The 15,000-nt window shown below is 51.5% G+C and overlaps 1 protein-coding gene across 3 annotated transcripts in view; it reads right to left on the bottom strand.

Annotated features, from left to right (window-relative positions):
- Positions 1-15,000, bottom strand: part of LOC122378314 (four and a half LIM domains protein 2-like) — a 190,101-nt gene that overhangs the window by 155,201 nt on the left and 19,900 nt on the right. Inside the window, exons 1-2 of one of the 3 annotated variants that reach the window (XM_043359252.1) lie at positions 11,025-11,329; positions 262-347 (exon numbers count right to left, since the gene is read on the bottom strand). In XM_043359252.1, coding sequence (XP_043215187.1) covers positions 262-347; positions 11,025-11,246 — 308 coding nt within the window. In that variant the 5' untranslated portion in view covers positions 11,247-11,329. Of the gene's footprint in view, positions 1-261; positions 348-5,722; positions 6,529-11,024; positions 11,330-15,000 lie in introns of those variants that run through there. The other 2 variants (XM_043359254.1, XM_043359253.1) reach the window with 2 other exon arrangements.

The raw sequence follows: 15,000 nt of genomic DNA, 5'->3' as shown, positions 1-15,000 counted from the left end.
AATTGAGGGAAGAGATAGATGAAAGGATGAGAGAGAGAGAGAGAGAGAGAGAGAGAGAGAGAGAGAGAGAGAGAGAGAGAGAGAGAGAGGAGAGAGAGAGAGAGAGAGAGAGAGAGAGAGAGAGAGAGAGAGAGAGAGAGAGAGAGAGAGAGAGAGAGAGAGAGAGAGAGAGAGAGAGAGAGAGAGAGAGAGAGAGAGAGAGAGAGAGAGAGAGAGAGAGAGAGAGCTGTATATGTGAGATGCGTGCCGTTGGAGACTGACCTCCAGGGGTGCGGGTTGAAGCCCGAACATTTCTCCTGACAGCCGAGACATGGCTGACCGCTGTCAGCCTCCGAGATCACCACGCTCTGCAACACAGTACACAAGGGGGCGCGTCAGAGGAGGGGCGAAACGCACTTACACACAGACAAGGGGGCGAGTCAGATAAGCGGAGAAACGCACACAGACAAGAGGAGGAATGTCAGATGCGGGCTGAAATGCAGTGAAGTGAAATGCAGTGACAAGGAGGCACGTCCCTGTGGAGTAAAATGCAGCGATGTGCAGACAAGAAGGCACGTCAGATGCCGGATAAAACGCAATGTATATAGTTTTCGGCTTTGAACTCGCTGCAGGATCTTGTATATTGCTGAGAGTGGGACAGAAGGTTTTTTAGAGAAAGAGAATCAAGTCTAGAGTGTTAGCAAAATCGGGCCTGCGCTTTTCACGTCAATTATTTAGCGGCAAACGGTGACAAACGGTTCTCGATTTCTGAACGTTGACAGACAAAATGTTGATTAATATCGACATCCAAATGTCACCTATAAATCAAGTAAAAGTCTCTCACTGGGTCTAATTCTGAAATGACTTTAAATTGGAACCTTAATTATAAAATGTGAAAAAAAACGTGAAAATGCCGACGGGAACGTCGCGTTTCAATTAAATCAAATTGGACAACAAGATGCATTATTTAAATATTCTTCTTGCGCAGGCACGATTGATCTTTTTCTCATGAATAACACTGCGACGAACCTTTCCACGTGCTCGTAAGGGCAGTATCAGTGCAAATGATCAGTCAGCCTGTCTGCTATCAGTGCACTTTCAGCTTAACCAGCGCTGTGACCGGTCGTGGGACCGTCTCTGTGACCAGCACTGATCCGACACCAGCCCGGTGACCAGTCCAGTCACCAGTCTGGCTCCGCTCCGTCGCTGACGAGATTGATGACAAACTGTTGAACGGCTCCCAACGCTAACAGCGTGGGCCACGGCCGGCTGATTAACTAGCACCGGTCGGGCCGGCCGGTGACACCTGCCCACCCTGCTTGCCGGCGGCGGCCAGGAGGGGGCGACCCCCGGGCCAGGATAGCCCTACACGGGTCCAGGACAGACCCCCCCCCTCCCCTCCCCACAGGCCGAGACTCCGGCTTTGGTGCAACCTCCCACCAAGGAGACAGCGAATGATGACCATCGCCGACCGGTCCCTGCCCACCTCTCACAGACGGAGTCACGGGTGTACCGCCAGCGAAGTGATTAACATCGCTATAATCAGACATCATCTCCGCAGCCGGCTGTCTACCGGTGCTTCCTTGAAGACGTCGCAGAATGGAGCGACCAGCGATGGCCGTTCCAATAATTCACCGTCTATTTCAGCGATGGATTGATCAGAGACTTGTAAGTAGTATTTATGACTCGGTGGTAAGAGCTACTAACACAAGGGACAAGGTTTCGCTATAGTGTGTACATAAATATATGTATGTATCCACGTAAGCAAGGGCAGCGAAACACTTGATGCGCTGACCACGAATTATCATCACCATGAATATTTATTGGTTAATTGCTAATGCATGTGCTTATGAGACAGATTGCAAAATTTGACCCATGCAACGAAATTCACGACGAAGAAACTTCGCAGAGTGTAGCGCCAAGAAGGCCAACCCTGATTTATGCACATCAGGGTCAATGGAAAATTTTACAAAACGTATAAGCTAAGGAGGCATACGGCGCCAGAGTAACAGAGCCTATCGACTCCGTTTCCGTGTTTCGTCTGAAGATGGCAGCACCATCCACCGGCCGGCAACACCGGCAGATAGACCTGCCGCGGCTCGGCGCCGGTCGGCAAACGTGACGCACCACTGACCCATCTGTCGACGGCGCGGCGGCCACCACGATGCACCGCCTTCGATACGGCCCTCATTACGGCTATTTATACTGGTGCTCTGTTTGATTTCCAGCGGCCGGCACGCGGCAATGGTGAGCGCCCGCTGCGGCCGGCCGCCGCCTATCACCACCTTTTATAATGGCCATCGGCCGAGTGTCAACGTGTTTCGACTGGCCGAGCAAACACGTGTAAAAGGAGAGCAAACGGGCCAATGTAACTGGAGAGCGCATGTAAATAGGCGAAACAAGACACAGGCTCGGCCTGGGAGCGCGGCAGATGGTGCGGCGGCGGCGGAGTCGCAGCCGACGCGGACGACAAAAGTGGGCCAGTGACGAGCGACAGACAGAGCCGACGGAAATCGGAACCCAGACACCTGCTGGCTGTTGCAACAGGGAAGCGATGATATGAATTATGAGACTATAAAACGACGGCATGGATGCTGCCAGCTATTGATATATTAAGTTTGAAGCTATCCAATAAATGTTATCGGTCTCCGTAGAGTCAAAAATGCCGAGACGAAAAACAATGTGTTCGGATGATTGAGGCTATAACTTGTGCAGATTCATCAGTACTGTAATTGACGACACTATACTCAAGATCAGCTGTATGGTTTCCTCCTACCTTCCTGATTTATAACACCGAGCGAAACGTTGCGCAATCCGGTAGTCAGCGTTTGTTGGACCGTGCGGTACAGCATACCTTCAGGCGTTTACTACTGGTGCCATCTAGCGAGCAGACTAAAAACGAACGTAGCTCTATCTTCGCACACGAATTCTACGACGTAGCGTAAACTTTTCTTCCGTGTTTCACGAAACGCTATTGACACTCGGCTCTAAACGAAAATGTTCAAGGCATTACTTATCTATGCGCTCCTTAATTTATTTTACATTGCTATTGGTCTCCTTGACAAGCATGTCATGGTAAAACTGCACGCACATATGGAACAAATCTGCTGCTATTTTACAACACATTTGAGAGGGCGCAATCAAAACAGCAATTTATTTCGCAAGCGCTCTCATTGATGGGCGAGTAATGATTTGGAGCATTCTCATGTAACTTTTAGAAATAAGAACATGTACTCCTAACTCCAGTGCCTAACTTATCCAGTCACGCAAAAAGCAGCGGAGATATTGCACTTGACAATCATTTAACCATAGACCTCTGTACACCAGAGGTCAGAGGTCAGGTGTACACCAGAGGTCTATGATTTAACATACCACGAAAATGGTGCAGCTCATAAAACTGATCTGCATGTCATGAAAGCCTAAAACATGGCAAAGAACATGAAAAATGATAATAACAAAATATCATATCTTGCAATAACAAATTTATACACTTAAGAGGTATAAATGTAAAGCATTCAAAGTCATTGATTGCATCGGCAGCATCAACTTGGTTCTTGCGCTCACTGGGTTGCAGTTTCCCTGATCTGCCGGCCGATTGCATGCTTCTCTAGCTGTGAGCTGACTGTTGTCTTACACGAATCAGGGTTAAAAAAAAAAACAAAGCCAATCAGGTCCGACAGCCAAACAATAGATGTTTAATTCCTGGTTCTGGTGACATCATCGGCTTGATGAGCTTCTTTACTAGTGTATCCGTCGGCTGTCGCGGTTTTACAAAATAAATCATTCCTTGCGTCCTTACCACTCATTTATCATGGCAACCGCCGGTTCTTAGATAAATAACCCACATTACTGCACGTTGTCTGTGCTGTATTTAGAAACAGCATGTGAGCATTCAAAATGCCACCGTTGGTGATTAGCTACATCTTTTTATGAAATAGAAATCAGCCTAATTAAGGAGGCATTTTAGACTGTATTCCGAATGACGACGATTGAAGACAATTTGGGTGGGCCAGCCAAAAGCATTTAACCTCAAGTAACTATATCCGTGGGCACATACCTACTATCAGATAATCAAATGGAGAATGGAAAATCCTACACCTTCCCCTTTTAAAGTTGCCAAATATGATTAAAAAACAAAACACTGAGACATGTTCGCAACTTTCCATGCATGCATGTCGCTCTTTTACGTGCATCAACACTAAAAATAAAAATATCTCTTCAACAGCACCCGGCGACTCTTCAGCTGACCTATCCTCGCCCCACAGTGCACGTCCATTCTACTGAGCTCACGCGGTGATGGCGAGCGGCAATGTTTGTTTTCGGGCGCGTCACCGGTCCGACCCAGGGGGGGGGGGGGGTGTGACTGACCCCCTCACAGTGGGTCAGTCGGGTCCACGCGCCGTGAGTGGTTGAGTCAGCACCGACCCCGGAGGAAGTCCGATGTGACGCTACGGTCAGGTCGAATGACAGAGATTTGAGAACTCGACACTGAGCCTGAACGTACCACTAGCATCCAGAATCCAGATGCGATTACGATTCTGATAGGGAATAAAAGGTGAACGTGCATAGTTTTGTTGCCAGCAAGGTAAAAGGCATGCAGTTATAATGTAATAGTCATTTGTCAGGGAATGGAGCAATGCAACAAGAATGTGAAGATGTCAGCCATGTGCAGGATCCATTCATCTTTGTTTGCCGTGAGCGCCCAAAGCCTAGCGTCTACCTTTTGGACAGGCGACCGTCGTAATGGCGGGGAGGCCACCCGAAGGAACAAAACATGCAAATGCATCGCGTGGCGATCTCAATGTCCGGCAAATTTGCCTTGCAAACGAGAATGCCTCCCTGATTGACCATAAAGCTGATAGGCTAGGTGGCGGCCGGGCCCGGCGTCACCGCTCGACTTAGGGCCCGTGCCGGTCGTAATGATAATTTGCCGCCGGGCCGCAATGACACACCGCCACGCCATAAAGCTAATCAGTGGCCGCATTCGGAGCACGACTGCTATGCGCGGTGCCGCGTGCGGGCCGTCGGCCGGCCGGCAGGTAGGCACCCGGAGCATTCGGCACCGTGCAGCCATGCAACAGGTCTCGGCGGCGGGCCATGCAACAGGCGACAGCTCGCCGGGTCCCCGACGGAGCCCATGGAACGCCCGGAGGGACCCCCGGCGGTATGTGAGGAGCACAATGCACACCGGCCCTGGCCATGGGGCGGGGTAGTCGGTGACAATGCACGAGACGTGACCACACCCAGAGGCGCGAACTAAAGCTGGCGACCAGACCGAGACGGTGAGATCTGGCCCGAGGCGGCACTGAGGTTCATCAGCCCCGAGCGGATGATCAGAGCCTGGCGATGCTCTCTTTGTTGTGTACGATTATCACTCGCCGTCCTTAGAAATCATCCTCTGCTAAAAGATTACAGAGTACGTGCTAAGACTAGCCCGGGCCCCGGCCAACAACTCGCTACCTCCTCCAGGTAAGGTAACTACATAGTTGGCAATTTAAGATGAACGGTGATACACGTAACCAGCACTCAAAGGATAAAGTATCAAGTAAGCTTGTAATCAAGTAATCCAGTAGTAAGCAAGCTTATCACAACATACAAACATAAACTGGCACCTAAGTTAAATGCAGCAGGTATCAGGTTTCGGAGCTAAGGTAGTTATGATGCTATATTTGACACCTGACACACCATGTCCGGTGACATGAACCGTAACCAGTAGATGGTGACCGTGCTGCCCTCAACTCACAGGTATGACGACTTTTCCTCTGACGGGTGACGGCGCGGACTGGAGAACACTCATCACGTCACTTAACGTCACTTCGTAACTTCACTTCACTTGCACGTCGCGCATCACAAATTATATCACCAAAGTCACAACCAGAGTGAATGAACGAGTCAAAACAGTGCTTCTCTCACCAAAGAGCGCTGGATAATACTGAGAGCGGTATCTGACCGATCAACTGGCCAGTACAGCGGTTAGAACTGGTCCCGGCGACCAGAACTCGTGGTTGGCCTCCGGTACGTCCCAGGAAGAGTAAGCCGGGGAGCGGCGGTGGGCGGGCGCGGCCCGGATCGCTGACTGTCCGACTGTGTGCCTGACCTCAGCAGCCGCCCGGCCGTCTGTCGTTGGTCCGCGCGAGACGAGTCACTAGAGGTCCCGCATCCTGAGTCAACGGTAGTCGCAGCCTGACACGGATATCGCACCCACCAAGCTATCTGCTCCGGGTGTGGCACTCAGCACTCGGTGCTTGGCACTCAGCAAGCGGGATCCAGAGCTCAGTCGTGACACTACGCACTCGGAACTCAGAAATCCGCGCATGCCACTTACACTCGCAATCCACAACCGCTAGTACCAACGATAAAGCCTGCGGTGACAATCCGTAAATCGGGCAGCAGCGGCAGCGGTCGGCTTCTGCAGCTCACGGAGACGCGCCGAGAGGCTCACTCACGCTCCGAGAGGCTCACTCGCGCTCAGAGAGGCTCACTCACGCTCTGAGAGGCTCACTCGTCGCGCCGTCTGCCCGGTGTCGTCCGCAGTGGCTGCTCTGTCCGACTGCGGCCTGGGCAACAGCGCGGGGGGGGACGGAGCCGGCCGCTAAGCCGCGCCACCGCGCCACGAGCCGCCGCGCGGCGGCGAGCGTCGAGCGGAAGCCGGCGTCCTATCTTGCGGGCTGGACTGTTCCGGCGCTGTCTGGTGGCGATACGGCGGTTTCCGCAATCCGCAGCGTCTCCGCGACACGCCGCCGCCAGAGCTCCCATCGACAGAGCGGACCGACGCGACGAGACCCGCCGCCGCCGCCCCGACCCCGGCGCGACACAGCGGCGGACTGGCGATTAGGCGGGATTAAAATCTGACCGACGCCGCCGACGGCTTACCGGAAAACCGTCGACAATTGAATTGCGATGATCGGTTGCCTCAAGTGGGTTTATGGCGTCTGACGGCTGCCGCGATGGTGGTTAGACTAATGACTGTCGTGCTTGGCCTGAGTGCATGTGACTGGGATGGCCAATAAAGTGGCGATAAACTATAAAGACTATAGAACACGACCTAAGCGTATCCATCAAATAAATTATGGAATTTTTCAGGCATGTGAGGACATCATGCATCCTTGCTATTTGACCACAACTGCGGTGCACTACCCAGCATCATCAAGGTGATGAAACATGAGAGTTTACCGCTGTCTGAGTGTAGTCGGCACATGTTCATAATGTTCTAACTTTCCGCACCGATGTGATAGAGTAAAACTTGGCCCCATTTCAATGGATTTTTTCAGAAAAAGGGACGGATAAAACGTCATGGCGTTATGAAAAAATGCTTACAATATCTAATATGGATAGAAGACCACTGAATTTTAGACTAATTAATGTGACGGTCTGAAATGAAATATAGCAACCTGTTACCACCTATCCACCCAGATGTCAACGTTCGTTGCATCCGTTTGTTTGTTGTGTCTGTCGGCCTGCCGCCGGAGGCAATTTCGGCGTTGGGTCCCATTATGCTGTGCAATAAATGCATCCAAAGAAATAACTTGTGATAACCGCACCATCCTCATCTCAATTGATTTATTCGGCCACACGCTCGCAATCAGCCAAAGAAGATCCATCAACGGAAGCGTGCTGTTCCTGAGGTAGAAAATATCTTCTTCGAACAACTCAAACAAGTTCCACATCTCAAATTACAGTCGTTTCAACTTTCCACAGCATCATCGCCATTCTACAACAAAGTGGCAAAAACGCAGTCCCTCGCGGACGAGCGTTTCTCAGCTGACGGCGGAGACGCGAGACAAATCCATCAGCGGGGCGATAGAAAGGAGAACTGAACGATCCGCCGTGGCACAGTCACGGTGATGATTAACGACGACATAATGTCCCGCTAATGCAGTTTTGCAATCTAACCCGTCAGTACACGGCGGCCGAGATTGATGACATTTCACGCAAACGGCGCGTCCCACGCCGAAACGCTGTCGTGAGGTCCGGAGATCGGCGCCGATAACCGGGCGACATTTTACACATCCAGCACCTTACATCTCAGCCGGCCGTCATGCGATTGTTAACATGGCGTGACCTAATTCATCGAGGTCAACAAATTTAGATGAGACCAATTGCAAAGTCGGACGGAACAGCAAGCATTGCATGTCCAAAATTAGCCAGCTCAGAATCTGAGCAATGATTCAAGCATCTCAATTGATGTTAACACTGTTTTGATACATATTTTGAATAAAATGAAAAGGCAACCGTACGCTCATAGCTAAAATACTAGAAGACGTTCGAATTAGACGAGACACATTTTTAGGAGCATTCGGGTTACGCCTTTTCAGGCGAGCGTCTATGAGGCATCATCCATACTTCTGTGATTTAGTGAAAGATTTAAAACTCGATAGAAAATTGACAATCATATTTATTCTTTCTTTTAAAGTGCTGTCTTTTACGTCCTTTCTTAAAGTATTAGAGCACTTTGATCAATCAAGTTATAGCGGGAATCGTGCTTCCGTTGGTCAGCAATTTCGAAGACATCACAATCCAATAAAAAATTGTAAATACCATATTTCGTAGAAAACAACTTTGTCCAACAGTCTCGTTGATTTTCCCGATGCATTTATTATGAAACTGCGATTTTAAATGCGCTCTTTGAATGTAAGAAAAAGCTAAAGAGGAAGATCAGTAGGTACATTTATTCAGCTGATGTTTACCTTTTCCACAGATTTCACCCCATCAATCTTTGAAATAATCAGGAGCAGTTGCCTTGAAAAAGAAAAAATGCGCCCCATTAGTGCGTTAGTATGGCACTAACATGCTCAATTCCTAACCAGCTGTTACAAAAGATTGAATATGGAAGCGAGAAGTGCGTACTTTTTAAAAACACATCTCTTCTGAGTAACTACCACTACACTGCTGACTTTCAGGTCAGATTTCGAGCCTTTACCGACGGTACAGGTTTGCCGCCCGCACAGCCGGCGGACTGGGGCCACCCGACTCTGCCGTGGTGGGTCCGGTCCGTGCGGCTATATCGCCAACGGTCTAGGGACGGCGACTACACCGTTACGGGAGTCGCCCTGCGCGACTTATAGCGCCGCCGGCCGTGATCGGGTCATATATCGGACCGAGCTGTCAGGCGGCTGGACGGGCTGTCGGCGCAGGGCACATATGCCGCCCGGCTAGAGCGACCTCCGCGCCGCGCCTCCGAGCAGACTGAGACGGTCAGCAGGGCCTCAGACCAGGCGGTATCGTGCAAAAGAACTCGGGCCAGTCTCTCACCATGGCTTCAAGGATGGAGTGGTGGATAGTATCGCTCCAGACCAGACCAAAACACGCCAAACGACCTCGCCAAGGTGAATCTGACTTTAACCAAACATTGGTTAAAGTCAGATCAATTATAATGCATTGAAGCATAATAATTGATCAAGTCAAATCGGAAGAGACTCGACGAACTTGGCACTATCGTAATATTTCTGACGCTTGTCACTCCCGATCCTCGGAAGAGTCTGAAAGCTATGACTAGCATTTTTTTTCCACAGGACACTGCCTGACGTATAGGACAGCTACCCCGTTGATCGATTTTGCCAAGTAGCGCCACTCAGTACTCATTGGTGCACTAGCTTACTACGGGGTAATCAGACTTTATCATTCATACATTTTGTCAAGGACAGCAGAATATAGCATCCCCTTAGTGGCGCTGACACCTTAGCTCTGGGACCGTATATCCCGTAGGATATAAGGGGTCACACGAGTACAACCCTGACAAGGACACTGACGTCTGAGGCGCTATAATCGCCGGGACAATCGACGTCCGCGGCTCTCAAACCTACGTCCCGTGGGAGCCTGACCCCGTCGAGCGACCTCGGCTGTCGGCTCAAAGTAGCTTGAGGGCGTCAACCTGCTGATCATGCGGTTCAGTTTCGGCCTGAACGACGGTTTATTTCAGGAACCCTTGATCACTTTTAGAAATACGGGTGGATTCAAAAAGACAAAGGTAGCATGAGAGGATTATGTTCGGCTTAAAAGCAGAATAGAATCACCAGAGATTATTCTCGTTTCGCTTGCTTCATTTAAAAAGTGTTTTATCAGGTAAGTCAAAAGCTGCGATGAACAAATTTCCACTCTTACATAAGCGGGACGAATAGGAACAAAAATAAGTTCCGTTTATTTTGCCTGAAGCCTGAAGGGCACCTATGGAGAAATGACCAATAGCCATGTCACAATGGCTCGGCGAGTTGGTTTCAGTCTTTTTGTGTTATATGCATAAACAATAAAATTGTCATTGGATGATATGATAACATGAACGCACTGCTTTGGTGCGGCCTGCGATCACCAACTGTGATGGCTCACAGCGGCTCAGTCGATCCCGCGTGGAACAGCCCAAGACACCACGCAAACGGTCAACCCGGAGAAGTCTGGAATTGGCGGCTCTCTCACCAGCTATCTTGTAGCGAGAAATGGATACTCTCCGAGCCTCTAAACAGCACCCGATTGAGACCAGAATTATTACCATAAGGTCATCCAAAAATAGACTCAAGACAACGGATGCGTTCTTCGGCCATGTCGCTCCAGTCCTGCGGCACAGCATAACTTCAGGCGCTTACCACTAGCGACATCTATGTACGAACGAGAAAAGTAGGCAGATCGCTGCGTAACTTTTTCCGATCTGGATGCTTTTCAGGTCTTTCGACCCAATGGTATTTGCAGATAAGATGTGCATGTTTTGTCTTCAGGAATAAACGAGGACCAGTTTAACATCGTGCCTGGTATCCACGAATCCTACACTCGTCGTCATGCTTCACCCCCACAGTGGCAGGCTCCCTGATACGAATAGCCCCAGGTAGTCCCAAACCTACGTATTTGCCCAACCAGTTCCAACTACTTTTCACACCACCGCAAAATGCAAGAGCGCTAAAAGTAATACAAAATATGCAATCAACAGATTGCAAAGATCACGACAGGACTGAACGAGTGGCACCTAAGCTCACGAACGGCTGTCATCACATACGCGGCCCGTAGCACCAACAGGACCACCATGCCCTGCTCTGTGGATCGCGCGCGGTCCGGCTCACCTGTCCGTCGAACCTGGCCGGCGCGGTGGCCGTCTTCCGCTGCGCCCAGTCGCGCCGGTGGTCACTGGCACTCCAGGCCGTCGAGCGGGGCAGCCGCAGCGACAGCGGCGCCGGCTCCGAGCTGACGCGACGCGACGAGCGCTCCGGCTCGGCGCGCACGGCCACGGCCGGCTGACACGGCCGCACCGGCGACAGGAACGCCCCGGACGGCGTGCTGCTCATGGCGGCCGCCGCGCGCGACGCCGGAGGGCACAGAGAGGAGCGCCGCCGCCGGCCGCGCGTCGGCCGACCGCGCGCACAGCGCTCGACGCGTCGGCGGCGGCGGGCGAGGGCTCGTCAATAGCCCCCCGGGAGGGGGAGGGGACAGGTGAGAGGTCAGCCGACTGATTAGGGGGGATGTGGGTTATGGGCGGGTGTGCGAGAGGGCGGGATTTTCAAGGAAAACGGGCACGCCTCTGCGGAAGACTGGAGGCATGCTCGCTGGGATGTGTCGCATTACATACAGATGCTAACTCTTCCCTGCATTGACAGCTCTGCCGGCTGTAGGCGAGCGGTGCATGCTGCCGCTTCCTTAAAGATATGAATGGAATTCGTAGCGAAATCAAGAATACAACGACTGACTGCTTACCATTAAGCTTTGATGCCCTACAACAATTTTGTTTATCCTGTTACCCAAAATAATAGTTAGCGAATGAAAAGTACGTAAAATCGTATGATGGAATATCAGCGGACGTTGACGCCCGTTGCCAGACATTAAAAAAAGTAGGCAAGCACTGGTTCAAGCCATCAACAAGACATCGGAATCTGACCCGATCTATTTACTCACAAAACATTACATGAGTGCGCCTATCGCTTCAGGGATCAGCTACAAGTCGTCCCTGATTTCCTCTCATCTAATTTAGGCATAGCGATCCGTGCTTTTCCTGTCATTCTTTCATCAAAAGTCCTCTGCCCTCGACACAAAGAGATTCTTTGACCACCAGCGCCACAGTTTCCAGTGGAATCATAAGCCGGCCGCACCACTATGCCTTCCAATCTTATCATGGCTGGATATTGAAGCACAGACGAAACCGCAGCGGGGAAATAGGGATTCGGTGACATTATCCTCTATCACTGGCGCCATACGGCGGGTCGGCTGCGGCGCCACTTCAGATACTGCCACGCGCACCTGTTTGCCCGGCAGATATCAGGTACTGGCGGCGTGGGCGAGGAAGTAGAGTCATATAGCAGCCGCCCGGTGACAGCTCACTCTTGCAGTGTGGGCCAAACGCTGGGCTTATTGGCAGAAAAGAAAAAAATGTAAATGTTGGAATCTGCCAAAGATGGACACATAGCTGATGGGTTAGGCCTTTGTGATGTTTTCAGGCCATTGCTAGGTGATGGGATGACAGGGTGACAGGGTAATTGGTGAATATTGGGCTGATTCCAATATTTGTGATTCCAATATTCGCAACCGTCTGGCTGCGCATCGGTTGCGCCCTTGGTCTGTAGCAAGCAGACTGTGCGCTGCAGCGGCTGGACCCGCCCAGTTGGGACTGGCGAGTGACGTGTCATCAAAGTACGCTCGTAGTGATGAGAATGACGCTCGCTGTGCCACATTGACCATATTCTAAACCATGCCTCGTTTCCCGTGCCTCCGCCGTTTTCGGTGACGAGCCTGCTGCACTGCCACCTGGCCAGAGGCAGCGCTGTGGTCGGGTCACTAGGTGTCGCCATCATCGCTGACAAACCGGGCACCGGGCAGCTGCGCCGCCGCAGTGCACAGCTCAGGTAAAACTGAGCAGCCAGAGAGCTGCACATATGTGATATGAAACACTGGCTCCGTGACTGACATCACCATCATCGCTCGTCAGTCATCCCTGAAACCAGTGCAGATTCAGAGGTAGGATGGGTCCCACTCGCTATCTGGGTTTGAGCGGCAGAGAACAGCTGCCTCCAAATTATTACAGACAGGACAGGAGAAACGGAAAGGCCAAGAAGAGATTCGAAGTGATATCACAAAACATCCATTAGAGTGCAGGGGCTTACAAATAGCAGCCACCTGTGAGCAGGGATAACGCTAACGGTCGTGTCGAAAATACACGGTTCAGAAAGGTGATGATTTGGGTTTAGAGTCGCTGTAGTGGTGGAGACTGCCAAGTGCCAAATATCAAGCTTGTTTTACATTGATCGGTAGGTAAAAATTGAAATACCAAAAAAATGTAGGTGTAACATGGCATATGGACTACTTATGAGCAGCGGTCATGTGTCTGTATCTTGTGAATGGAAGTACGAGCACGTCTTGAAGTGGGCGTACTCCTATGACAAATATTTACCGTTTATCACTGAGGCCAACGAGCCATAAACTTTTCCCAGCATCAGCGATTCGAGCACTCTGATATGCAGCATATGTTGGATGGGTAGTGGTGGGTGCCGTCGTCGTATTCACTTATTATGCCACAACGTTTTTGTACTTTATCATAAAAATACCACTAGTTTCTTGGCACATCACACACAAAAGAGGCGTTGTCATTGTCACAGTCCCGGCAATACCAAAAGGGAACACCACTGGGTTGGCCCTCTGGAGGGAGCATATCACTTTCCTTTTTCCACAACCGCAGCAGCACAAAGCAGCAGACCACCCAGATGTTGGTCCGTTCGGACCAACGGACCAGAGGACCACTACGGGTGCAGCGGACCGCCGCGCCGTGGTCCGTGGACCACGGCCGACCGGTCCGGACCATCAGGGACCGCGGTCACGGTCTGCGGACCACGGTCCGCTGACCGATGGACCGTCACGGTGACACCGCCCGAACGGTCACTGTATGTATTTGTTTGCTCTGCAGGCCCGGCCCTCTGCCGTCCGCGGAATGCAGACTGCAGAGTGATGTCACCACTGCCAGCGCCGCTGAGCAGCCTCAACAGTCACGGACCACGGTACGGACCGAGCGAGACAGGGCAGAGCAGCAGGGGCACACAGCTGCAGCAGCAGTCACGGTACAAACCGAGCGGGACAGGGCAGCAGGGGGACACAGCTGCAGCAGCAGTCACGGTACAAACCGAGCGAGAAACAGGGTCGGAGCAGCAGGGGACACAGCTGCCGAGCGGCAGGAGAGGAATGATTGCTTAGCGGAGACAGACGGGAAATAATGGTCCCACCACTCCCAGCTCATGAGTGTATGAAACTAAAGTGTACGTACTTCCGTACTCCCTTCCGTACCGCTATCCATACCGTCAGATCGGGCTTTCACCATTTATAAACGGCCCGATTAATCAGGCTCAGATAGGGGTGTGGTGGCGACGGAGACGAGATTGCCGCGGAGAGCGGTTAACTGATCGGTCGTATCGACAGCTATCTGCCAGACGGCAGTAACGCCGAGCAGAGAAAACATTGAACATGGGTGGTCCGGGCGGGTGAGATATGACGGCTCATTAACAGATGCCAAAAATTAAATAATCGCGACCTTCAAAAGGAAACGTCACTGGGAAACGATAGCTCCCAGCCTTCATTTTCCCAGAATTACGAGATATTTTCATGCAAATATACATGCATCCGAATTCGTTAGATTATGGAGCCAAGCAGCATGCAAATTGACATGCACGCAGACGCATACAAGTACGGCGTACAAGCATACACACCGTTGAGTACCCATCATAGCGGAGGACTGACCCAAGGCTGAATCTAAATCGGGCACGGCTTAGAACAGACTAACCGGCGGTACACACCGACAGGCGCGCTGGCGTAACACGGCAGTCCGACTCCCGACCCGCTCCACCCTGACTCTCACAACGGACAACGAGCAAGGCACGATCACAGCAGGCTCGCGCCGAAGGCACGCTCCGCCAGCTAAGAGCTCTAGCATGAACTCTAAGGGGCTCTGTGGCACTCTGCAGGTGTCGAGCACGCTCCACGGGGTTAGGGCTCTAACATGACCTCTAAGCAGCTACAGGTACATGGTTATATGTCTAAGAGCTCTAAGCGCAGAGAAGCCTGTCG

This window comes from Amphibalanus amphitrite, unplaced genomic scaffold (assembly GCF_019059575.1).
Source record: "Amphibalanus amphitrite isolate SeventyFive unplaced genomic scaffold, NRLGWU_Aamphi_draft 000057F_arrow, whole genome shotgun sequence".
NCBI lineage: Eukaryota > Metazoa > Arthropoda > Thecostraca > Balanomorpha > Balanidae > Amphibalanus > Amphibalanus amphitrite.
The sequence above is the reverse complement of the archived record's forward strand: the minus strand, read 5'-3'. Positions and strand labels throughout refer to the sequence as shown.